The sequence below is a fragment of the Gadus chalcogrammus genome, chromosome 16 (assembly GCF_026213295.1).
Source record: "Gadus chalcogrammus isolate NIFS_2021 chromosome 16, NIFS_Gcha_1.0, whole genome shotgun sequence".
Lineage (NCBI taxonomy): Eukaryota > Metazoa > Chordata > Actinopteri > Gadiformes > Gadidae > Gadus > Gadus chalcogrammus.
In genome coordinates, this window is record NC_079427.1 from 9,245,189 (window position 1) to 9,269,106 (window position 23,918).

Here is a 23,918-nt window from a genome sequence, read left to right on the forward strand (position 1 = left end):
TTGAAATGCTCTCCATGGACATATTCTGCCGCAGCACAAAAGCAATATACAGCTCACCGGTCTAGTGCCTACGGAAGCATTCTTCTACTCTCGGCAGAAGACAACTTCCTGGTGTAAAAATCTCATAGTTTTTCCCTAATGAAGACGGATCAATGCTATTCATTTACTGACAGCCGCACACAGCGCACGGGACAAAGCCCATTTCCTGTGCTATGTCGTTGCATACAGCCATGGCATTTATGCGGTAGGAATATATATAAGGGTGCGCGCAAAGACCGTGGCTACTGAAGGGAAACTGGGATGAAGACAAAGGGGAGAAGAAAAGGGGGGGGGGGGGGGGGAGCGGGAAAATGGGAGAATAATAAAAACAGAAACAGACAAAGACGGAGCATGTTAGTGAGAGGAAAAGAGAGACGCAGAGTGAGAGATGAGAGTTAGAGATCACCAATAGGGAGGGAGAGAGTGAAAAGGGCAAGACATTTGTCACCCTGCTCTGCAGGACCTTAGGAAGAAAGAAAAAAAAAACAATATCATTAATCTCCTGACATTTCAATATTGTATTAACCTTTCTAGTGGAATTCCTGGATCTCATTAGTCTTTTTTGAGAGGTAGGAAAATAATAATCGATAGAACACGGCGTGGACATGGTCTATGAATACACAGCAGTCCAATAACACACACACATCTGCCGGCCATTGTTATGGTGTTCACCCTGCCCTGGGCGATTACCCCCCTTATCTACATCACCTTAACCGCTCCACATCAATGCACCGCGAGCAGGGGGAAGGAAACGGAAATAAATAAATGGTGGAAAACGGTAGATTACCGTCAGATGGAATAATTAGCGTTGCAATTCATATCAAAGAAGAGCAACAGCTGCCTGGTAAAATTAAAGCGAAAACATGGCAGCATAAGCAGAGCTTACATATAGTTATATATATATATATATATATATATATATATATATATATATATATATATATATATATAATATATACATTTAAGCTCTTCTTATGTTGCCACGTTTGCTCTAAATAATCATAAAATCATAAAAAAATAACTATATATATATATATATGTATATATATGTGGGAGGGAGGGAAAAACGCCCCAAGGCCACACAAAGTGCAATGAGCCTTCATCTCATCTCCCATGTAGTCAGTCACCAGCCTGTCAACCGAGGGGTTGGAGGAAGAGAGAGAGATAAATTGGGAGTGTGGGAGGAAGAGAGAGGGATAAATTGGGAGTGTGGGAGAAAGAGAGAGAGATACATGGATAGTGGGAGACATGCCTGTGCCATGGCCCCTCCTCTTCTTTTTTTTCTCTTCCTCTTCTAACCAAAAACAACCCCCCCCCCCCCCCCCCCCCCCCCCAACACCTCAGAACACCCACGTTCCATTCAGCCACGCCTGAATACCCGCGCCCCCAACCCCCCCCCTCCCATCAAAACCACCACCCCTCCCTGGGTCATTTGACTAAGAAAACACACTCATCTAGTCCTATTATGTGTCCTGAACATGAAGTGCTGCCGGGCTTTTGTCCGTGGGCACATTTTAGCGCTAGCGTCAAGGCTATGGTAAGCGTGTTGGGGCTGTGCTGCTAGGAAAACATGCTGCTCTCAATGGCCTGATTGTGTGTTTACATTCAAGCATTCCTGACCTTGGCGAAGACAGGGACTCAAAGGGCTGTTTCTATGCTGTCAATTAGAACTGCTTTACACCACCCACCTAGCTCCCTGGCCAAGCTGAAAAGCATATATATTATCTAGTCAGACTGATGTTTTTAACTGGATTCTGTCAACGGATTCTGGTAAGCTTCACACCATTTCACTCCCTTTAGGTTTTTTTATAGCCAGGTTTATTTAGCACAGTTTACTTCTCAGATAATCGTTATGTTTTTACGGAGCAGTAAAAATCAAACTGTGAGCCTGTTAGCTTCCCTGAGCTATCATCGCTGACTTAATGGCATATCTATCTAAAAATACAAAGAAATATACATCACATGGTGACAAGTTTACCTTCTAGTCTGGATAAATAGGCCTACTTCTCATAACCAATAGCCCTAAACTAAACAGAAGGAGTTTCAATGACGATGAGTCATGATGGTGAAGAGGGAGAGTGATGTCACCGAAGAGGGCAAAGAAAATGCTGAGGAGTGGAAGAATACAGTTGATGATGAGACTATGTGGTTTTTCACTGGCCCGGGTTAATTGTGCAGACCCCATCAGCACTAAATAAGCATAGCTGGAAAGGAGTGGCTACATGACAAATAGATATACAAATCACCCTGTACTACCTCCTGGTGTAGGGTTTGGCCAGACTCCACACTCCGTCCCTGTGTCCCCACGTGATGAGGGAGACTTTGCAGTCGACGGTTTTCTTTCAAAATCCCTTAAACTCTAAATTCATTTTCTAGAAGCTGTGATGGGGGGGGAGACACAGTATGAAGTGTTTAGCATTGATTAAACACGAGTTTTGCGACGAGGCGTGTTTTTGTGATGGGTTGCTTTCGGAAGATCATTAAAAATCCTTAATGAGTTTTGATTGATTGTCTGAAGAGTTGGCGTTCTGACCCGCAGCTGCGGCGTGAATGGCGTTGGAGAGGTTTTGAGAAGGCGCCTCAACAGGGTGCACCTGTGGCGATAGCATGCTAAGCGCTAGCTTCCTGGCGGCTGGGAGGTAGCGATGCCGGGATCATCTTGTTAGACAGCGCACAGCTGTTCAGTTAATTGCCGCCTAGTTTGGGAAGGAGGTTAATGAAGCAGTTTTTGGGGATCAGAACCGAGAGAATGTCTGAATTTTCACAAAAGAAATTAGTTTGTTGCTGCTGGGAATAGTGAGAAATCAACAGCAGTTTAGCTGTATTTATTCTGGAAACTCAGACCGGACAAGGGGAAGGCAAAGGACTTTGGATCAATTGAGATTTACATGGAAAGGTTTCTTTTGCCAAACAACATACTGTATTGGTTTTGGCAAATTTGTACGTGCATCAAAGGACTCAATAAACTATTTTCATAACCCGCTTTCTATCATTTGATTGGATTTTTGATAGTTTTCATGGCCATTTCCAAGAAAGATTATTTATTTTTCATATTCATAGACGGCATTTACAGGAAATGGCAGCTCTTTCCTAGCTCAAATGGTATTGTTTTTCCGAATGAAATCCCTAATCTCTTATATACCTCTTCAGTTCCTAAGTCCATATTTATAACCAGAATCAAAAGTTATTGCAGCTAGATTGCATTCGAGGCCTCATCCTTACAGAGGAACATTAAATCTTATGAGCCAGCCGCACATTTGAAAGCACAATTCGTACAGCCAAGGGAGTTTGAAACCCTCAAAGTGCCAGTGCACAAACTGAAGTGCAATAAACCAAAACATTTTTGAATAACCTCCTTGAATTTAACGGTGATGAAAAAATCTCAAGGAAACTATTTGCCAATGTAGGGCCAGCTTTGTCTTCTGTCGCCAGAGAGACATGCAATTACAAATGGTTAACCCGAGTGGGTGATTCAGCCTGGCTTCAGAAGCCATTATTAATATGCTTTGACGGATACAAATCGCCTCCACTTCCTGGTCTCACAGCCCCGATGAATTGTGTTTCAGGCCCATGAGGGATATCGTTCTCCAAAGGTTATCTAATATTAATGTTTAGAAAAAGTAAAATAGCCTTCCAATGAATAACAATGAACCGAAGTCAACTACATGTTTAACTTCCCTTACTTCTAAAATATGCATGTTGTAAAACCAAAAGGAATAGAAAAATATGTCATACAAATATAGGCCTATATATTTTTTGTAAATGACTATAATTAACAAGGGCTGTTAAAATAATAAAAACCTAACTTGTGAATTTGTTCAGTTTTTATGAAGTCCTTCAAAATCCACTGCTGTATGTTTTCTGTGATATGCTCTGGGTTCCTAATGTGCTGAAAACAGCACTTCCAGTGTTGGCACGGTTACCTAGCCAGAACAAATGAGCTTCGGGCTCTGGAACTCCCATGAGCCAATAGAATTGGTGAAAGGTTTTTCCCTCAATAAAAATATTTCTGCTTTTGATTTAATTTAGAATGGAAACAATATATATATACCTCTGTAACTAACATACACAAAAATTTGCAAGCTAACACACACACACACACACACACACACACGCACACACACGCACACACACACAAACACACACACACATCCCTCTCCTTGGGCACTGGTGGTCAGACAGGTAGCACAACTGTCGGAACCAGAGTGAGCCAAAGACCATGGCTCTACCTCCACCACCTGAATATCTCTGGAATTTAAGGAGTCCCCCTCCCACACCAGCACCCCCACCAGCACCCCCCGGGCTGGAGCAACCGTCCAACATACCTTAATCACCTGCATCTCATTGTGAGGCCTTGGACACACCTCTGCTCATTAAGGTGATGGATGGAGTCATAAGGGCGAAGCTCCCTTTCCTGCCTCTTCCAAACGTGTTGCTGGTCAGGGAGGTGCTTATTAGAGTGGAACTGGGGGTGGGGGGGGGCTGTGGAGAGGAGTGGGAAGTCGAGAGTTCAAATATGTTTTAATATTTCACCATACAGGGCAAGAGGCAAAGCACAAAAGCCCCGTCTCTGCCTTGCTTGATTGAGCCATTATTTATGATACGGCACAGATTTTGAAGATTTGATCAATAAAGAGTCTGTATTAACCCGCCCACACGTTTTAAAATGAAAGCCCAAAAACGGTGGTAATGAGGATTTAAGCTTCGATAACAAGTCTATTGTAGAATATTCCATCGATTTTTCTCCAGTCCTAATTGCTATTATTGTTTAGCTTTAGCTTAGCTCAAAAGGGACCATCATTGAATTTAGATATGGGTCGTTAAGGAGCATGCATGGGTTAGGCCTCTTCCTAAAGGATGCCTAGAGGTATAGGACTTAGGACATTGGCGTTTGGATCCTTTAAGCCAGAACCTTTTGACCCCTGGTCAACCCTAGTCACTACACTGTATGGACACAACACAATGAGCCCCAGTGGAGCCAAATTTACATCATCTGAAGGCCACACCACCAAGCCTTCTAGAGTCATGCAATTGGGGGCTGGTGTATCCCCCCTCCCCCCCCACACGCCCTTTCCCCTCCCCCTCCTTGTGATGAATCTCCCCTGGACCCCTGGTGGGAGGGAAGGGGGGGGGTGTAGGGTCTCCTAAGGTCTGAGGAACCATGGGAGTACAGAAGTGATTAGCTTGTGAAAACACCACTTGTTCCGTTCCGTCCCCCACCGGGGGAGGGGGTCAGAGGGGGGGGAGCTCAGAAGGGAGTACCGCCATGCCTCCTCCTCTCTGTCAGCCCATGTTTGAATAAGTCAAGACAAGAGACTGGCTGACATTAAAGACTCCCACAGGCCGGGTTATTGCTCTGCGAAAGAACAAGCAAGGAGGAGGGTTAGACGCAATAAGGCAGAACAAATGCACTGGAGTCCCCAATTAGGATGCTTTCCACCCACCCCCGACTTCCCCCCCCGGCCCCCCCCCCCCCATGTCTAGTGCACGTTCTTTTCTTTGCTTTCCGTGACTCTTCGTCATCTGTTGATTTCACAGCCATTCTGTTGTCTCGCCCGGCGCAGGCTGTCTGGTCTAGCGATTACAGGTAGAAGGCGATGAAGGGAGAGGTAAGACGTGCAGGGCCGTACAGCACTCACACGGGCTCCGACGGAACGTCCTCCGGGCCCCCCCCCCCCAAATTGGCAGTGGGCGAGCCCTGCCAAATTGGGTATAATCCCTTCATCAATGGTTTTAGCGGCTCCTGCCGGCTCGCTCCCAAACGCTTTATTGAATGACACGCTATGCTGATACCGTGAATAATGGGGGGCACTAATGGAATTGGCATTGTGTCATATATTTAAATAGCTGGTGTAGAGGAGGTGAGAGGTTTTTTTTTAGAGAGTGAGCCAGGGAGACAGGGATATTGATAGGTTTATCCTTGACGGGGGTGCAAGGATGCTGGTCGGCTGGTGGCCTTGGTTTGCTGCTGGGGCTCAAATGGATTCCACATTAAAATGCAGCTGATGCCGGGGCAACAGGTTTTATTAAATAACACTGGGAACTTTAAGAGGAGGTGTCAAATGTCTTTTTTATATTTTTGTATTAGCGATATTGGATTTGTGCATGGATCTTGACCCTAATTGATGGTTGACATTAACGGATTCGTACTGCAGACATTTTACAATTCAAGCATTTAGTCGACAAAAGACAAAAATGAACGGAACATGTCTAGTTTGAACTTTTTTATTCATCTTTTTTTTTAAATTCATTTTGCTTTTTTTCCTTTACGAAACAAATGTTTGCAGATGTCCTATGAATAAACAACAGCACCCTTCCTCCCGGCAGAACGATGTTCCACCGCCGTCCTCTTCCCCAGAAAAGAGACCCTCCTTGTCCAATCATAACCTCTCCAGATTCCCAAAGTGACTCCATTCAATATTTGTTTTTTTTTTCACCGGTATGTGGCAATTTTTTAAGTGCATTAGTAGACAACATAACCATTTGGATTAATGTGCAATAGCTGGAATTACGGTCAATGCGAAAAGAGATATATTTACATTGCAGCTATGAATCACATTACATGTCTCTCCCATCACTTAGCGAGCTGGCGGCAGACCTGGAGAGGGAACCGATTTGCGATACAAGGAGTCTCCCTTCTAAAACAGCCAAAGTAAAAAACACTATTACCTGACCTATGTCGTCGTAATCATCATCATCATCACCACCATCATCATCATTATCATCATCACCATCGAGATTAACTAGACTCTTTTGTCGTACCTGTTTTCCTCCAGTAAGACAAAAAGGTTAATAGATAGAATGGTTTAAAATAAAGTTTAGTGATTGTGCTTTTAAAACCAAAGTAAAAAACGAAAAAACGAAACACTGACGACGACACGGAACAAACAGTGCATTACAAAACAAACGAAACAAACAAAAAATTAAAACAACAAAAATCCCAAAGTGGTACTTTCTTGGGGGGGGGGGGGGGGGGCAGCTAAATAATAAAACAATTTACAACATGGATGGAAACGATAAAATAATTATATTTACTGGCATAATAAAATTATAATCCACAAAATAAAACAAGGAAGACAAATTTTTCTGGTACCACATTGGGAACAAACAGGGACATCATGTATACATGTATATTTACAAGACGGTCCACCCCTCTCGGATCGCAGCTATAAAATTACAGTAACGTCTGACTGTATGGGTTCTGCAAAGTTCTGGTCAAAGGCGCACAATATCACTCCATATTGCATCGGAATAAAACATAAATATCCTACTGCGTATTTTGCTTTGAGTGCTCCTTTCGCTCCTCCTCAGACAATTCTCTTTTCCCGCTTCTCTTTTCTGTTTTCTCAAAATGGACACCGAAAGTTAGAAAACAACTTTTTTTTCTTCTCAGTCCCTCCTCCCTCCCTCTTCCCAACCACCACCGATGTTAAGAAACACTATCGTTGTACAGAATGGTTTCGGGCAAAAACAAATATTTATGAAATACTGGAGATATTTAAAATTGTCAAACTGAGAAAAAAAACAAAAACTAGCGCTCCTCTCTTAAAAAGAAAAAAATCAGGATTTGATCTTCCGGTCCATTCTTCAGCTCTCCACCATCTAGAGGAAGAAACACACAAACAGACAGAAAATCATTATGGGGGCCCAACATCCAGCATCCATCACCCAGTGTCCATCTAAAGCTGGGCAGACACTGTGCGATCTTGGCCCATTTTGAGCCGATTTTTTCGCCTGTGCGACTATTTTTGGGATCGGGAGGAGTTTCGGCTTAATCGCGTGTCGTGCATCGTGTAGTATACACGGGGTAACGAGACACCTCACGACCAACTACCGATCAGCAATTGTATTCTCGCAAGAAAAAATCAAAGCTGTTTGAAACTCTGATCGCCCCTCGTGATGGTATCACATCCCATCAGAGCATTGGGCCGTATAGCGCGCGAACATGAATCGTGGGCTGCAAACTTTTTAACCCTGCGAATTAGTCGTACAGTTTGAGCTGGAGCTGAGTCAAACGATTGAAAACATCGTATCACAGTGTCTGCCTAGCTTAAAAGGGTCGGCTCTGTGTGAAGAACACCAACGTCACCTCCAGGCCGTCCTCTCCTGGCTGGAAGGCCCCTGCGGTGCTGAGGGCCATATCTGCGGGGTTCCTACGGCCCACCGGCCCTGCCTCTCCTCTCCGCCGGCCCCCGGAGCCCCGGGAGGACATGGAGCTGGAGGAGCTGGGGTCCCGTGGGCTGTTCACTGTGGTGGGGAACTGGGGTCGGCTGTAGGGCAGGATGTCCTCTGAACCTGTGGGACAGCAGCATGGGAGGGGGTAAACACATGGTCAGGATGGCAGAGGGGGTATATTCAAGGTCAGATGGGGGGCGGGGGGTATACACACAGTGAGGTGGGGGCAACAACAACAACAACAACAACAACAATAAACCAAAGAAACCTAAAGAAGTAAGTTAATGGAAATCCATGTCATTATTGCGCTGGATAAGGGCTGGGGTCATCTTTCTCTAGAAGCCTGATAGGTCGGGTTAGTTAGACTTTGGCATCCTAGGATGGTTACTGAAGGATTGTGTAAAATCCTGCCAGGTCTGATAAACACGTTTCCCCCCTGTTGATATTGCCTTTTGTTTCCCACCTATGAGACTGAATTCAGTGTATAGAAATAGACCAGTTCGTCCTCTGCGTCGTACCGGGGTACTGGCGCGTCTTGCTGCTCTCGTGTTTGTGGCCCTTCCCGCCGGTTTTCTGCCTTTCCTGGGCCTCGCGGCGTTCCGAGGAGCTGGTCCTGGGGTCCTGGTCCCTGGGGGGGCGGTAGCCCGTGGGGCCCCCTCTCTTGTTGTCTCGGCCGTCGCCCGACTTGGGGGGCATCACCCCCCGGCCCTCCATGGCCGCTTTGGAGGGGTGTGTGGGGGACTTGAGGACTGCTGGGGGTGGGATCGGGGGTGGGGGCAGGTCTGGAGGGAGGAACACAGGTGGAAGGGCCAGGTTAGCTACAGATGTGCGTTACAGAGACGTTGAGAAGCATTTTAATTGGAAGCGACCTACAAGTGAACCCACACAACCCACACAATCGAACAATCAAATGGTATGTCGAAAAATTCTAAGTTAGGCAAACGAGTTTCTTAAGAATAACCAGACAGTTTTGTGTCCGGTATGTCGCCTGGAGACCGAGTGTGTGCAGAGCTACCACCGAGGGTTTTATTTACTAAAAGAAAGGAACAATACTGATGGGATAGTACTAATATTAATACCAGGCAGGGAATTCCCGAAAGAATTAGAAGACGAATTAAAGCCAGGCCCCAAGAGCAAAACACTAAGTCTGGTGCACGTAGATGTGTATAAAGTTTCACCCTGTTGCATCACACCTGCCAGGTGATGCATAAACACAGCTGGAGCCCTGCTTGGTGGGCTCATGAGCGTGGCGAACGACCCCTCGGGAGAGACAACACAAGTAAACACAGCATGTGACGCCACAGAGCTGGAATCCTCTGATTTCATGAGCGTTACAGGAGATCGAAGGTGACAGAGGGGGTAGAAAGGGGAGAGACAGAGAGACAGAGAGTGTACTAGTGTGAGAGAGAGAGACCCACACAGAAAAACACACAGAGAGCAAAGAGAAAGGGTTAGAGAGATATGAATAGAGAGATTAAGAGAGGGAAAGAGAGGGAAAGAATGGAATAGAGAGAGAGAGCTTTGACCAGAGAGAGAGTGTGAGGGAGATATAGAGACAGATATAAAAAGAGGGAGAGGATAAGAGGGAGAGTATAAGGAAGAGAAATGGGAGAAAGAGACAAAGAGAGACAGGGAGATATGAAAAGAGAGAGACGGAGACAAAGAGAGAAAGACACAGAGACAGAGATAGAGAGAAAGACAAAGAGAAAGAGAGAGACAAAGGGGGAGAAAGACAGAAACAGAGACAGAGAGAGAGACACACAGACACAGAGAGAGAGACCCAGAGACAGAGAGAGAAAGAGAGGCACAGCGAGACAACAAGCAAGGGTGGTTGGGAGTGTGACGGTCAGCAGCTGTGGAGCATCTCTGCTCCACTTCCCCCCGCATCGATGAATCAATCCCTGCTGTCCTTGAGCCATTATTCATACGAGTGCCTTCGCCTCACACCCCTACAGCCCCACACAAACCCAGAGAGAGAGAGAGAGAGAGAGAGAGAGAGAGAGAGAGAGAGAGAGAGAGAGAGAGAGAGAGAGAGAGAGAGAGAGAGAGAGAGAGAGAGAAGCCTGAACTCTCTCCCTAGCCCAACGCCTAGCGATCGATGTCCCTCTCATCCCTTAAACAGGTGAGGGGGGGGCGGGGCTTGGAAGATGACTTTGTCAGGAAGATGGCCACCACCGTAATCCACACAGGATTACACACAGGAGTTCATAAGCGCGAGCGGGGGCCGCTCCACCGTCGGACTGCGTCTTCCCTTCTTTACGTTCCTGAGACAGCGACAAGGAACCCGGGTTAAATCACACAGCGTATTGACGCGCTGAGCTCGGCTTTAATAACACACACACACACACACACACACACACACACACACACACACACACACACACACACACACACACACACACACACACACACACACACACACTATACCCCCTGCCCCGTCTCCTCCACTCCTGCAGAATGCTAATCCAAACAGGTCAATATCATAAGGCTCCCTCTCTCCTCTCCCCTCCTCTCCCTCCCTCCCTCTTTCCCCCCTCTATCTCCCGAGCCTGCCGTGTGTCCTGCCTGGGCTGCTGCAGCCAGATCAATGCTCCTGTCTGGGAGATATGGCTCACTGTAGGGCGCACGGGAAGATGAAGCACACACATTTATGAAGAAGAGAGACGGCCTCTAGGTCTCACGAACACGCACGCACGCACGCACGCGCATACACACACACACACACACATGCAAGAACCCCTTAATGCACACGTACATAGATCCTTAAAAGTACACCAACAGTCATGTGATGTGATTAGTATATATATATACCCCCAAAAAAGCAGTCAGAGGCATTAGGGCTTCATATTATAGACCATCATAGGGTTTATCCAGGGGTATTTTCTCATCCACTGAGCAAACACGACAAAATTAGGTCAGAACCGGGGTGAGGTTGGAACTGAACTGTGTGTGTGTGTGTGTGTGTGTGTGTGTGTGTGTGTGTGTGTGTGTGTGTGTGTGTGTGTGTGTGTGTGTGTGTGTGTGTGTGTGTGTGTGTGTGTGTGTGTGTGTGTGTGTGTGTGTGTGTGTGGGGTAAGGATGAGGTGGGGGGGATGGATCACTCGGGCCCTTTGCTTTTTGTGCTGCTCTTAACGGCGGGTCTTTATGTGTATTTATTGGCTCGCTGGCTGCACGCTGGTCCCACTCCCACTGGCCTCCACTCAGGGAAGACCTCCGGAGCCACCAGCAACCACCACCAGCTTTGGCTGGTCTGGGAGTGAGTGTGTGTGTCTCTCTGTCTGTCCGTGTGTGTGTGTGTGTGTGTGTGTGTGTGTGTGTGTGTGTCTCTGTGTGTGTGTGTGTGTGTGTGTGTGTGTGTGTGTGTGTGTGTGTGTGTGTGTGTGTGTGTGTGTGTGTGTGTGTGTGTGTGTGTGTGTGTGTGTGTGTGTGTGTGTGTGTGTGGAGACGCATAAATAGTAAGAGATGGAATCTATAATCATACAATCCAATCTATGGCCACTTCATGCTCTCTCCAGTCACTGCAGTGCACTACCAATTCATTATTTAACTCGGCCGGCCAGATCATTCGCCTTAAAGCCCTTCCTGCTTAAAGCCCTTCCTACACACACAGGCACCCGATGGGTGCCTGTGTGTGTGTGCGTGGGTGGGTGTGCGTGCAAGCGTGTGTGGGGGTGAGGTAGAGGGTAAGGGAAGAGGAGAGAGGAGGGGAGAGGAGGAGGGGAGGAAGTGGAAGGCAATAACCTCCAAATGAAAAACAATCCATTCAGATCAAATGCAATCAAGGGAAGGAGTGATGGACAGACTGAGGGACAGAGCTGTAGTATATGGAGAGAGAGGCATAGGGAGAGAGAGGGATACATAAAGAAAGAGAGAGGAATTGAAGGATAGCCGTAGAAGGAGGGCATGGAGAGAGAGAGAGAGAGAGAGAGAGAGAGAGAGAGAGAGAGAGAGAGAGAGAGAGAGAGAGAGAGAGAGAGAGAGAGAGAGAGGGACTAGGGTGTAGAGAGGTGGGGGGGAGCGAGTTGGGAGAGAGGGATGAAGAGATAAGATTGGGAAAAAGAGGTATGGGGATTGAGAGAGGGAGGTACGGAGAGGTACGGAGAAAGAGAGAGAGAGAGGGGGGGAAAGAGGAGAGAGGGAGCGATAAAGAGAGACAGAGAAAGTGCAAGAGAGAGAGATGGAGAGATGAAATCAAAGGGAGGGGCAGATGGATAGAGAGTAAGCCAGGCTTGGAGGATCATCACAGAAGGACGGTGGAGGACAGTGTGTGTTTGTGTGTGTGTGTGTGTGTGTGTGTGTGTGTCTGTGTGTGTGTAAGGATTTCTCTTCAGTGATATAGCTTGTCTGGCTCCCAGTGAGCTGGATATTAAATCTCCCTGTCAAGGGCCTCCAACACACAAGGACACCTGACACTGGGAGTAGAGCATGGCAGGGGGTAGCACACACTGGAGAGAGCAGGGGCGTGTGTGTGTGTGTGTGTGTGTGTGTTCGTCTTTGTGTGTGACGTGAAGATTTGTGTCGAGATGGTGAATGCCGGCGGGCGTATATTGTCTAAGTGCATCCCTCACACAATTCCAACGAACACAACTGACTCTGCACTCGTTCAGCAAAAACGATATGAGATCGAGAGAGGAGAAGCCCTGTTCCTCTCCATCTGTCTCCTGCACACCGCCCCGTCCCCCCCGGCTCATGCGGAGGGGCACCCCCCTCAATAACAGACACAGCACCTGGATCCATTTCATTAGCAGGTGGGGAGCCGTGAGACACTGAGGTGTCACCACCCTCTGGGACTCCGCCTCCAACCCTGCTAAGACTCCGCCTCCAACCCCCCTAGCCTGCCTCACCCAGCCAACCCGGCTCCCTCCTGTTCTCTGTGGCCCCACCCCTCCAGATCACCAGCAGCAATCCGTGCATTTATCCGTCACATAAACACACACACACACACGAAAAACACACATACAGTTGGATGGGTTCGCACAGGCACACATGCACTGAAACACACACACACACACACACACACACACACACACACACACACACACACACACACACACACACACACACACACACACATAAATTAAGATGCTCACACACACACACACACACATATACACACACTCACACACCCACACACGCAGGTTTGACTATTGAAACCACTGGATCTTATCATGCTATCTGGGCTCCTAGCAGGATGCAGCTAACTCGCTAATGTAGCCATGAGATCCTCTTTCAGATTATCATCAGAGCAATGTAACAGAATACCATTCCACAAAGGGCTGATAACGTAAGCTGTATAGTCCATTAAACTGTCTGTCTGCACAGCAGACAACGTGTAGCATGATAGGTACACAGAAGAAAAGATACAAGATTATTATTTATTTTTAAATGGTAGCATTTCTAAAGGGTTAATGCACAGAAATGTCCCTGGTGCAAATAATATTGCATCTTAAACCTAGCTAAAACACCAAGAAAAAAGTTCTGGTAACATATCAATGTAAATAAACAGATAGGTTGCTTTTTTGGTTTGTTGGCGTTGGTGGTGGGAAAAGTTTGTAGTTATTTATTTCTTTATATTACTCAATCAATGGTAGACGTTGCCTCACAGCAATACTCCCTCAATGATTAGCTCACCGTGGGTGAAGATTGCATCTCCATTTCAACACCCAAACACAGAATCAGACAGCAGACAGTTACTCGGTAGTAAAACACAAGTACAGAGACTACAGCTGCCATTTCAAAAGGTGTCGGCACTAAACCGCACTTTTTGATGCGGCTGTCAAAACGATCCCCCGTTCCTTTTCTTCACACTCCACAATATCACATGCAGACAGAAATCGTAAATCCATCAACCTCATTGCAGAGAAAAGCGGTTCAAAGTTTGACAAGGTTTTGCCGACCTTTCCGTTCCGTTTCCGACGAAAACATTCCCCCCCTCGCTCCGAAACCTGTTTGTCATAACCGTACTATAATTTCCGTCACTTTCACAACCTTTGTGTCTCTTTAGTACACAACGGTGTCTGTAAAAGTAAATGACAACTGTTGCAGAGGGGGAGAAAGTGAGGTAGCAGTACGGTAATGACATGTCTACCTTCATTATAGACCTCACGCCGCTGGATGCCTGGGTGGGCCGATTGGTGTTGTTGCGGCTGCTGCTGCTGCTGCTGCTGCTGCTGCTGCTGCTGCTGCTGCTGCTGTGGCTGCTTCTGTTTCTTGGGCCGTCTTTGCACCACGGCTGTGCTCATGTTGCTGTCGGTAGACACTGGGCTTCCCGGACGGTGGCCCAGCGACGCCATTTGGTATTTTCTCGCTGTAAGAAACGACCCCCTAAGAGTTAAAGGTCAACTATGTAAACTTTTCACATTAGTAAACTCTAGCTTGAGTGGTAGCTACGGTTATAGATGCATCATTTTCCGACGCCAGTTACGATCTTTTTTCCGTGGGTGGGCAAAAGTGGACCAGAAAAAAATAAACACATGGAGAAAAACTCTGTGGATGTGTTGAATGGTAAAAGGACTGCAATTATCCAGCACTTTTCTAATCAGTGGCTCCTCAAAGCGCTTTACAATATTGCCTAACATTCAACCATTCAAGCACACAATCACACTCCGACGGCGCAGTCAGCAATGCAAGGCGACAGCCAGCTCGTCGGGAGCATTCAGGGTGAGGAGTCTCACTCAGGAACACCTCGACTAGGAGGAGCCAGGGATCAAACTAGCAACCGTCCGTATACCAGCCAACCCGCTCTACCTCCTGAGCCACAAGTGTGAGAAACTTTGCAGTTCAAAGTCGAAAAAGCTTCAGTCAACAAAAATCACAGTTCAGGGTTTAAGAATCAAGATGAGTCTAGTTAGTCTTTCTTTATGTAGAAGTTGCATTTGCTTATGAAGAGATGATGATTAAAGATTAGACTTTCTTCCCAAGTTTTTTTGTCAAAATCTGCATTGACACCCCCACCGCTGTAAGATGAAAAGGGGGGAATAACCAGATTGATAGCCTTCGGAAACCCTTAGGCTGGGGATTTCCAGACAGACAGTGGAGGAAGAGTTAGGAATGCTTTATAGGGGACACTCCAAGAGGGGTAGCCTTCTGAGATGTACTTGATCACTTTGAACCGCCTTGTCGAAGGAATATCCATTCTCCTCATTGACTTAAAACGCTAAAAGGCTTTGACTTTGGACACGTTCCTGCTGGACCCAGCGAACCCCTTAGGAACCTCCCCATGTGTTAAACCACCAGCTCCCCCTCCCTCCTGCGGCCCTTACCGGAGGCCCCTACGGCCAGCTCCTGTCCGTGTGCGTTGGGGTACTTGGGGGCCTTGCCGCCGCCGCCGTACTCGGCCGCCGCCGCCACGGCCTGGGCGAAGTCTGCGTCGGTGAAGAAGGATCCGTCCGAGGAGCTGACGGCGCTGGAGCGACCCGACGAGACGTTGTCCTCTTCGGACGCCGAGCCCCAGCCGTTGATCATGGAGCCCGTGACGGAGCTCTCCAGGTCGCCCACGCTGGAGGCCGGCGTCTGCTGCTGCTCGAGGCCCCGCAGCAGGAGCCTCCTCTGGGGCCGGTGGCCGCGGTGCCCGTGGGGGTGCGGGTGGGTGTGGTGGAGGTGCTGCTGCTGCTGCTGCTGCTGTTGGTGGAGGTGCTGATGGGGGAGGTGGTGCCCCCCCTTGGCCATCTCGGCGTCCGTGTCCTCCTCCTCCTCCTCCCCGTCCATCATCTCCTCGTCGTCCTCTTCCTCCAGCATCTCATCCTCCTCATCCTCCTCCTCCACGCCGTCTGGGTGGGGGCCCAGAGGGCTGGTGATGTAGCTGTAGGTGTGGGACGGAGACAGGGGCCGGGGCAGGGGGCTCACAGCGTGGCGTCTGGGAACACAGTACGGAGCACAGCGTCAGATTCATCGAACTCATAACTCACACCGGGATGACCTCATATACCGTTACGACCACCATGAACATTAACGGCGCCATTTTAACAATTGGATCGCAAAATGTTAATTGCCAGGGGCAGGAGAGTGTGGTGGTGAAGGCTGTTTGAATCCCAGCCAAACGGCAGCGCCCTCGATGCCCACTGTCTGCAGAATAACCCGGAAGAACCCCTTGAGCAAGAAGAACCTAAAGTTCACCGTAGCTTTTGGATAAAAGCTTCCACCAAATGGTAAAGGCGAATTGAATGCGCCTTCCTTGTTTTGCTTTTTGTTACTATGACTTGACTTTACTCAAGTAAAGTCAAGTCATCAAAACAAGTTTTCTCTGTATGTGTGATTTTTAATGATACAATTCTGTTTTTATTTTTTTGGTGGACAAGCAGTCAAGCAGTCTGCACACACACACACTAAGCCACACACACACACACGCGCACACACACACACACACACACACACACACACCTGCGGTCGTGGAGGTCGGCGAGGTCGTGCAGCATGGGCTGCATCTCCTCCTGGGGGGAGGGGGTGAGCGTGGCGGTGGACTGGTGGCTGTAGGACACGGCGGCGGGCGAGGACGCGGCCCCCCGCACGGGCGGGGTGGGCCCGCGCTCCATCTCCTCCATCTCCTCCTCCTCCTCCTCCTCCAGCTCGTCGGGCTGCAGGTACATGCGGGACGGGGGCATGGGGCACTGCATGTGGGGGTCGTAGCTGTCAGGGGGACGGGGGGGACGGGGGGGCGCGCACACATACCCAGACATGAACGCACGCACACACACACAGATACACGCACAGACAAATGCACGCACAGATACACCAACAGAGACAGACAGACAGACAGACAGACAGACAGACAGACAGACAGACAGACAGACAGACAGACAGACAGACAGACAGACAGACAGACAGACAGACAGACGCAGGCAGGCACATGCACACATAAAAAAAAAGAAATAAACAGACCACACACACACACACACACACACACACACACACACACACACACACACACACACACACACACACACACACACACACACACACACACACACACACACATACGTCTCGTTAGCTTCAGCTGCTGGTGTTTTTGTGATGCGCCGCTAGAACCAGGGCTGTAAATATTCATGGTGTCCGTCTGTCAAGGCTTGACGTGTAGGTTACATCCATGCATCAAACAGCCCTCAGGCTACACATTCGCAATTACTAAAGTAGCACCGACAGAGCGAGAGAGAGAGGGAGATCCGATTCCTAATAAATAAAAGAAATTGTCGTCTGGATTTTTTGTGTGTGTGTGTGTGTGTGTGTTTGTCTGTGTGTAGGTATGTTGTCTATCTGTATGTGTGTGCGTGTGTATGCGTTTGTGTTTGTCTATTTGTGTGTGTGTGTGTGTGTGTATGTGTTTGTGTTTGTCTGTGTGTGTGTGTATGTGTGTGTCTGTGTTGGTCTGTCAATCGGTCTGTGTATGCGTGTGTGTGTGCAAGTGTATGCTTATGTATGGGGCGAAATGAAAAAAAGATACACATGTGTGTGTGTGTGTGTGTGTGTGTATGTGTATGTGTATGTGTGTGTGTGTGTGTGTGTGTGTGTGTGTGTGTGTGTGTGTGTGTGTGTGTGTCCAAGCCCACCTGTCCTCCATGGAGAGGGAGTACTCCTCTGTGCTGCGGCAGGGGGGTGGGTTGGCTGGGGGAGGGGGCAGCATGTCAGCCCAGTTCATTGTGCTCTGTTTGGGGAGTTTGGGGGTGCGGCCTCCCTTCTTCTGACCCTGGCTCCCTGCTCCATCATGGGGGAGAGAGATGGAGAGAAAACCATTGCAGTCACAGAACAACCCACGAATCAACCATCAGCACACACTCAAAAACACACAAACACACAGACAGACAAACTCACAGAAAAACTCACACACCGCACGCACATACACACACACACACAGGGAGATAGACGAACCTACACACACACACACACACACGCCCACACTCTTCTATATTCTCTTTTTTTCTTACGCAACCGATCCATAATTCATGCCCACAAAACAGCTTCAAAATAAATACAGAAAGGTAGAAATTGAGAGAAATAGGATTAACAAGTCTGGAGCAAAAAGGTTGTCTGGAACAACACGCGGAGTGGCCCCTGCTTGTGAGTGCACATGCCTCTCGCGGCGGAAGCTAATGGGACAGAATTACTCTCTAGGAGGACATTTCTCCACAGTAATGCCCCCATGCGTTGTGAGAGAAGGTAAGGGTGGAAAAAAGAGAGAGCCTATTAGCAACAAAGCATTGGAATTGCAAACCAATGAGCTGTGAGGTGTGGCAAGCACCAAAGGCTACCCTTTTTAATGACTTGAACTTCAAATGCAATATGAGAATGGATCCTGTGCATTAAGGTGGCAGCGTTGCATGCCGCCCGCGACGTCCAATCATTCGTCTTAGCCCCGAAAACAGACGCTTAGGCTTTGTTCGCACTAAGCTTCTTCTTTATGCGAGAATGTACGTGTTAGCTAGCTAATGGCTGCCGCAAACAGATAACAAAAGATTTAGGGGAAGGGGTAGTAGACTCGTCGACAAGCAGCGACAGTAAAACACCCGGTGTAACAACAACAAAACACAACAACAATTTAGGCTAACATTTGAAAACATGACAAATCCCTTTGTTTCTTGTGCTTTAAATATCCCTGGGATGCCACCCTGGCACCTCATGCGGAACACTCAAGTGTTGTTCTCTGCGCTCTTCTCGCTTATGTTCAGAGATAGCGCTGTCGGGTTTCTCTTCTTCAGGGTTTTGTTTCGCACGTATTCCGCCCCCCTGGAAGGGCGCGTTTTCTTTTTTTTTCGCGATAGGGCCCCGACATGGAAATTAATCAAATTACCATTTTTAAAGGATCGCGCATTATGAAAGTCTCAAAGTGATTTATTGCTTTTGAGGGAGCGTCTGAAATGAAGCTTGGAGGTGAATGTGATTAAGTGGTTCACAGAAATAATAAGGCAGAAAAAGGAAAAAAAACACTTTAAGCAATTAAGTCCAAAGAAAAGCGAGGAACCCATTGGAACCACAGGCAGAACTGTCCTGAGTGAGGGGAAGCTGACGTTCTCAGCGGTTAACAATTTGCATTTTGATTCGACTTCCCCTTACCACCCCTCCACGACACCTCCCCCCAAACCAACCTCCATCCAAACGCCCTCCTTCGAACCCCCACCAGCACCCCCTCAACCCCACACTCAGCCTCCCGCCCTGGGCTCACCTGAGGTGCTGCTGCTGCCCCGGTCAGAGCTGTTGTAGGAGCCCCCGGTGAGGCTCTCGTGGGCCTGGTTGTAGGGTATGGTGGCCGGCATGGGGCTGTCCCCCCCTCTGTAGCGGTCTGGTGGGGAGGAGAGGAGCGGGGGACGGGGGGAGGGTGGTGGTGGTGGTAGGGGTACAGAGTATATGGTTAGCATCGCCCAAGGGGGGAATAGGCAGAACATCTCAAAGGACTTTCTCGTCAAAGGGATCAAATGTGTGGCGTGTGGAATGGGGAGGTTGAGTGAGGGAGGGAGGGATGGGGGGGGAGGAAGGGGGAGGCAGATCGACATGCCCACAGTGACCTTCTAGACACCCAGGCAGTAAGTACAAGTAGGCAGAAGGTTAAAAATATTTCAGGCCCCATGGAAAAAGAAAGGGAACATGTTGAATGCATTACAGAAAGCTACGGTAGGATGTTATGCAAACACGAGCGCCGAGACATGCAGTCCATGCTGTGTGTTTTCAGCGACGCACTCCAAAGAAAACATGCAGTGTCTAACATGTCTCCGAAAGAACGACAGCGAGTGAAAAGGCTGAAACTCTAAACTGCGGCGGTAGATGTGGCTTCTCAGCGTGGGGAAGCAGGGAGCTGGTTGATTGGAAAAGTTTCCTCTTTAAAGGATAAATCTTCCGCTGCCAGCGACCCCTAATCGTTCCTTCAGACGTGTCGACACCTCCGGTCAAGTGTGTCAACTGACAAGCCACCCAGATATTGTCCTGTCCCTACAAGGCTGTTATTTACAGCAAGCCACATTTATGTATAATTATATATATATATATACACAGTATATATATATATATATATATATATATATATATATATATATATATATATATATATATATATATATATATGTATATATATATATACATATATATATATGTATAGTTGCACAGCGGGGCGAGGATCAGTTTCAACAGGAGAGTGATAGAAAATTGTGACGGATGGAAGGCGAGGATTGACACGAGTGGAAGGAGGCAAGACAAGAACCAAAAGGAATCATGGGAATCATGGGTTTTTCCACTGAGACGGCGAGCAGAGAGACGGCAGGAACAAAGAGGGGAAGCAATGAGGAGGAAAAAAAATCAACTGAAGAGGTGGATGCGGTGACGTCAGGGCAGCCATTTTTTGTTTTTCATCTCCTCTCACCCTTGTTGAGCTTGTTCTGCTCCATGATGCTGTACTGCAGCTGGGACGCCAGGTCCGGCTGCTTGTGCTGCTGCTGGGACACCTGGCCGGGCTTCCAGCCGTGCTTCTCGTTCATCTCCCCTCCGCCCCCCATTCCTCCTCCCCCTCCTCCTCCACCCCCGGGGGGCCCGCGCTCGCCGTTGCCCATGATGGCGGACTGGATGAGCTGCGTGGTGGCGTAGGGCGTGGGCTGGCCCCCCGGGCCCAGGAAGCGGCCGTCCTTCAGGTTGGGGCTGTTGAAGGTCTTCATCTCGTTGATCTTGTTGGAGAGGTCCACGTCGCCGTACACGCCCGACTCCGGCACCAGCAGGTTGGTCTGCTTGTTTTCCATCTGATTGTTATAGTTGGCGATGCAGTCGGCTGGGGGGTGGGGTGGGGGGGGGGGGTGGGGGACACGGGAGATAGGAGGGGGGGTGGTTTAGTCAAACTACTGTCTCCAGGAGCTTTGTGCTGTGGGGCAGCACCCTTGGGTGACCCTGGCGCACCAGGTGGGTGGGGTCGTCTGAGGTTTTGGGAGGAATACAAGATGGAGAAGCGGACTACTGCGACAAGGCAGATCAACCTAACAAAACCGTCTTTTACGCTTGGTCAGTATTTACACGTTCCCATCAGAAGGTTCCGGGACATCTCAACCTGCTTGCTTGACCAGGGTCTTCGACGCCCAGTCGCACCCGTGTTCCGGGTTTGATCCCACAGTGTGCTACCTGTTAAATTCCTTCACCCCCCCACATGCTCGTTTATGTGTATTGACTTCATATAGCTGTGGATAAAAGCCTCAAACGACTAGATAGTACACAGCGGTAATCCGTAATCACTCGACCGTGACCCACAATCCTCTGCGTTCTGCGGCTGTCTGACGGCGACGCCGCAGTGATTGGTCTCATTGTGAGGGATGGGGGGGGGGGGGTGGAAGTGTCTGAAGCAAAGCCTGGGGATGTATGCAACGCAGTCAGCGCAGGGCTACGATGACAGATCCAATTTTCCCCCGCCTCATAAAATATTCAAATCCGCACCTTCCCCCCCCCCCCCCACCAGTGGATCCAAGGGCTGAGCTCGCCGGTAAACAAAGAGGACAGCCATAGGTGCCTCAACAGGAAAACAACGCCTCGCATTGTGTCCAACAGCGCAACACTTCAAAGAGGGTGTGCGTGTGCTTGCGAGTGTGTTGTGTGTGTGTGTGTGTGTTTGCGAGTGTGTGGGTGTGTGTGTGTGCGAGTGTGACTGTGTGTGTGTTTGCGAGTTTGTGGGTGTGCGTAAGAATGTGTGTGTGTGTGCGACGTGCGTGTTTGTCTGAATGTGGGTGTGTGTTTGCGTGCGTGTGTGTGCACAAGCGTGCACGACTGCGTCTTTGTAAGAACCCCTATTGCTGAGATAAAGGGACATTAACTCGTACTCCTCTTCCTCCGTCACCTCGTCCGTGATCCTCTTAGTGTTCACACAACTCGGGCTGCTGGCACGCACACAAAGGAAACGGGATCTGGCCCGGGCTCCTCCGAGGGGGGGGGGCGCGGAGGCGGCGACGGGTGTCAAACACTGTGGGTGTCAAACGCTGCGGATGTCATGCGGTGAGTGAGGGCTGCGCCTCGGCGCGGGTTATGTTATTCCTTCCAAGACAAGCGCTGAGGCGCGCCAGAGAGGGCCGGTGTTAGAGTTAAAGATAAACACTTGAAGCCAGGGTTGCGATTAGTTGCGTTGCCCGCGCCGACGGCGACGCGGGTGTTCTGATTGGCCGTCTGCCGCTGGGTTTAGCAGCGGTTTTGTCTCTTAGGGAGGATGTTGTTGTAGCAACCAGAGGAACCTCAACAACCAATTAGATGCACAACATTTTGGGATTAATGTGGTGGCGAAATGACACGAGGACCATAAGCGCCTGAAACCGAGGGCATCGCTCTTGAAGGTCCAATGTCAATAATTTTACACTTAAAGCATTCTGAGGTAGCCAGTCGCTAATGACGGTGCAGACTAATAAGGTATTGGATAATCACGAATGACCTTAATCCGTCTTCTAACTGCTAGTTGTAGCCAAATGTTGTTTGCTCGCTTCTCCTTCAAGGGAGGTCACCGTGTGCCTGTGTGTGTGGGTGTGCATGCATCCGTGTGTGTGGGTGTGCATGATTTCCCAGATTTTGGAACGAATCTTACTGTACTCTCGTAATGAAAACCTCAGTGGTGCTGACTAGACTAAAAGGGCAGCTGGTGTTGAACCGTAATGCATGCTCTCTTCCTCTCTCTCTCTCTCCCTCTCCCTCTAATTCTCTCTCTCTCCCCCTCTCTCTCTCGCGCTTCTTTCTCTCTCCTCTTTCAGGTGCACCTCTCTCTCCTCATCAGACTCTCTCTCACTCTATCCCTCTGTCTCATCATTCCCTCTCTCCACCAATCCCTCCATCCCTCTCTCTCTCTCGCTCTCTCCGGCGCTCCGTCCCTCTCTCTAGTTATCCACCAGTCTCTCCATCCCTCTCTCTCTTTCCCCATCCCTCTCTCTCTCTCTCTCTCTCTCTCTCTCACGCTCCATCCCTCTCTCTAGTTATCCACCAGTCTCTCCATCCCTCTCTCTCTCTTTCTCTCTCTCGCTCTGGCCAGCAGCTGCCGTCCATCGCTGACCTCTAAATGCCGCTCCACATTTCTTAAATAACTGAGCACTTAGGGGAAATTACATTACGGACCTCAACAACAGTATGGAAATCCAGCGGCTCAATTCGATTAGCGACAGGAGCAAAGCCGTAAGCCCTTCCAGTGGGGACTTTTTATTTCCTGCCCGAAACATCTCCACTTTAACTTCAAATAAATCAGACAACACAGCCGTCCTCCACCTCGCCAGCCTTCTCTAAGACTTCCAGGTTGTTCTCCTGCGCCGAGACGAGCCAAAGCCCAGAAACTAAAACAAGCGCGCTGCAATATTCTCCAGGGAGCTAACCCAGATATGAGATACCATCTTTTCTTACTGCTTATTCTTCTACTACAGCAGCAGCAATCCCGACCAATCGTATCTCCTGAACCCCCTGAGTGGATTCTGCTCGGTCGGGGGGGGGGGGGGGGGGGGATTCACTGCATATGATTCCGTCGGGCCATGAGGCGAATCAGTCGCAGGTTATTTATTCGGGCTGGCGCCGGTCTGGGTGGAAGGGACTCACCTGGTCGGCTGTACGTCGCCAGGTTACTGTCGCTGTTGCCGTTGCCGGCCGTGCAGCAGTTGATGCTGCAGTCGTTGTGGTTGGAGCAGGAGTTGGGCCAGGTGTCTGCCAGCCAGGGTTGGGTCGCCGACTCCCCGATGTTCAGCAGACCGGGCCTGCACAACCACACACGCGGCGTTAGAGGGAACGGGGGA

The 23,918-nt window shown here is 49.0% G+C and overlaps 1 protein-coding gene across 1 annotated transcript in view; it reads right to left on the reverse strand.

Annotated features, from left to right (window-relative positions):
• Positions 1–6,258: 6,258 nt before the first annotated feature.
• The window catches only part of robo1 (roundabout, axon guidance receptor, homolog 1 (Drosophila)), a 164,731-nt gene continuing 147,071 nt past the window's right edge, over positions 6,259–23,918 (reverse strand). The window contains exons 21-30 of the mRNA XM_056610764.1: positions 23,725–23,879; positions 20,555–20,953; positions 19,367–19,483; positions 17,757–17,901; positions 16,594–16,839; positions 15,477–16,069; positions 14,303–14,521; positions 8,733–8,996; positions 8,129–8,334; positions 6,259–7,641 (exon numbers count right to left, since the gene is read on the reverse strand). Of these exons, the coding sequence (XP_056466739.1) occupies positions 7,627–7,641; positions 8,129–8,334; positions 8,733–8,996; positions 14,303–14,521; positions 15,477–16,069; positions 16,594–16,839; positions 17,757–17,901; positions 19,367–19,483; positions 20,555–20,953; positions 23,725–23,879 (2,359 nt within the window). The 3' untranslated portion in view covers positions 6,259–7,626. The remainder of the gene's footprint in view (positions 7,642–8,128; positions 8,335–8,732; positions 8,997–14,302; positions 14,522–15,476; positions 16,070–16,593; positions 16,840–17,756; positions 17,902–19,366; positions 19,484–20,554; positions 20,954–23,724; positions 23,880–23,918) is intronic.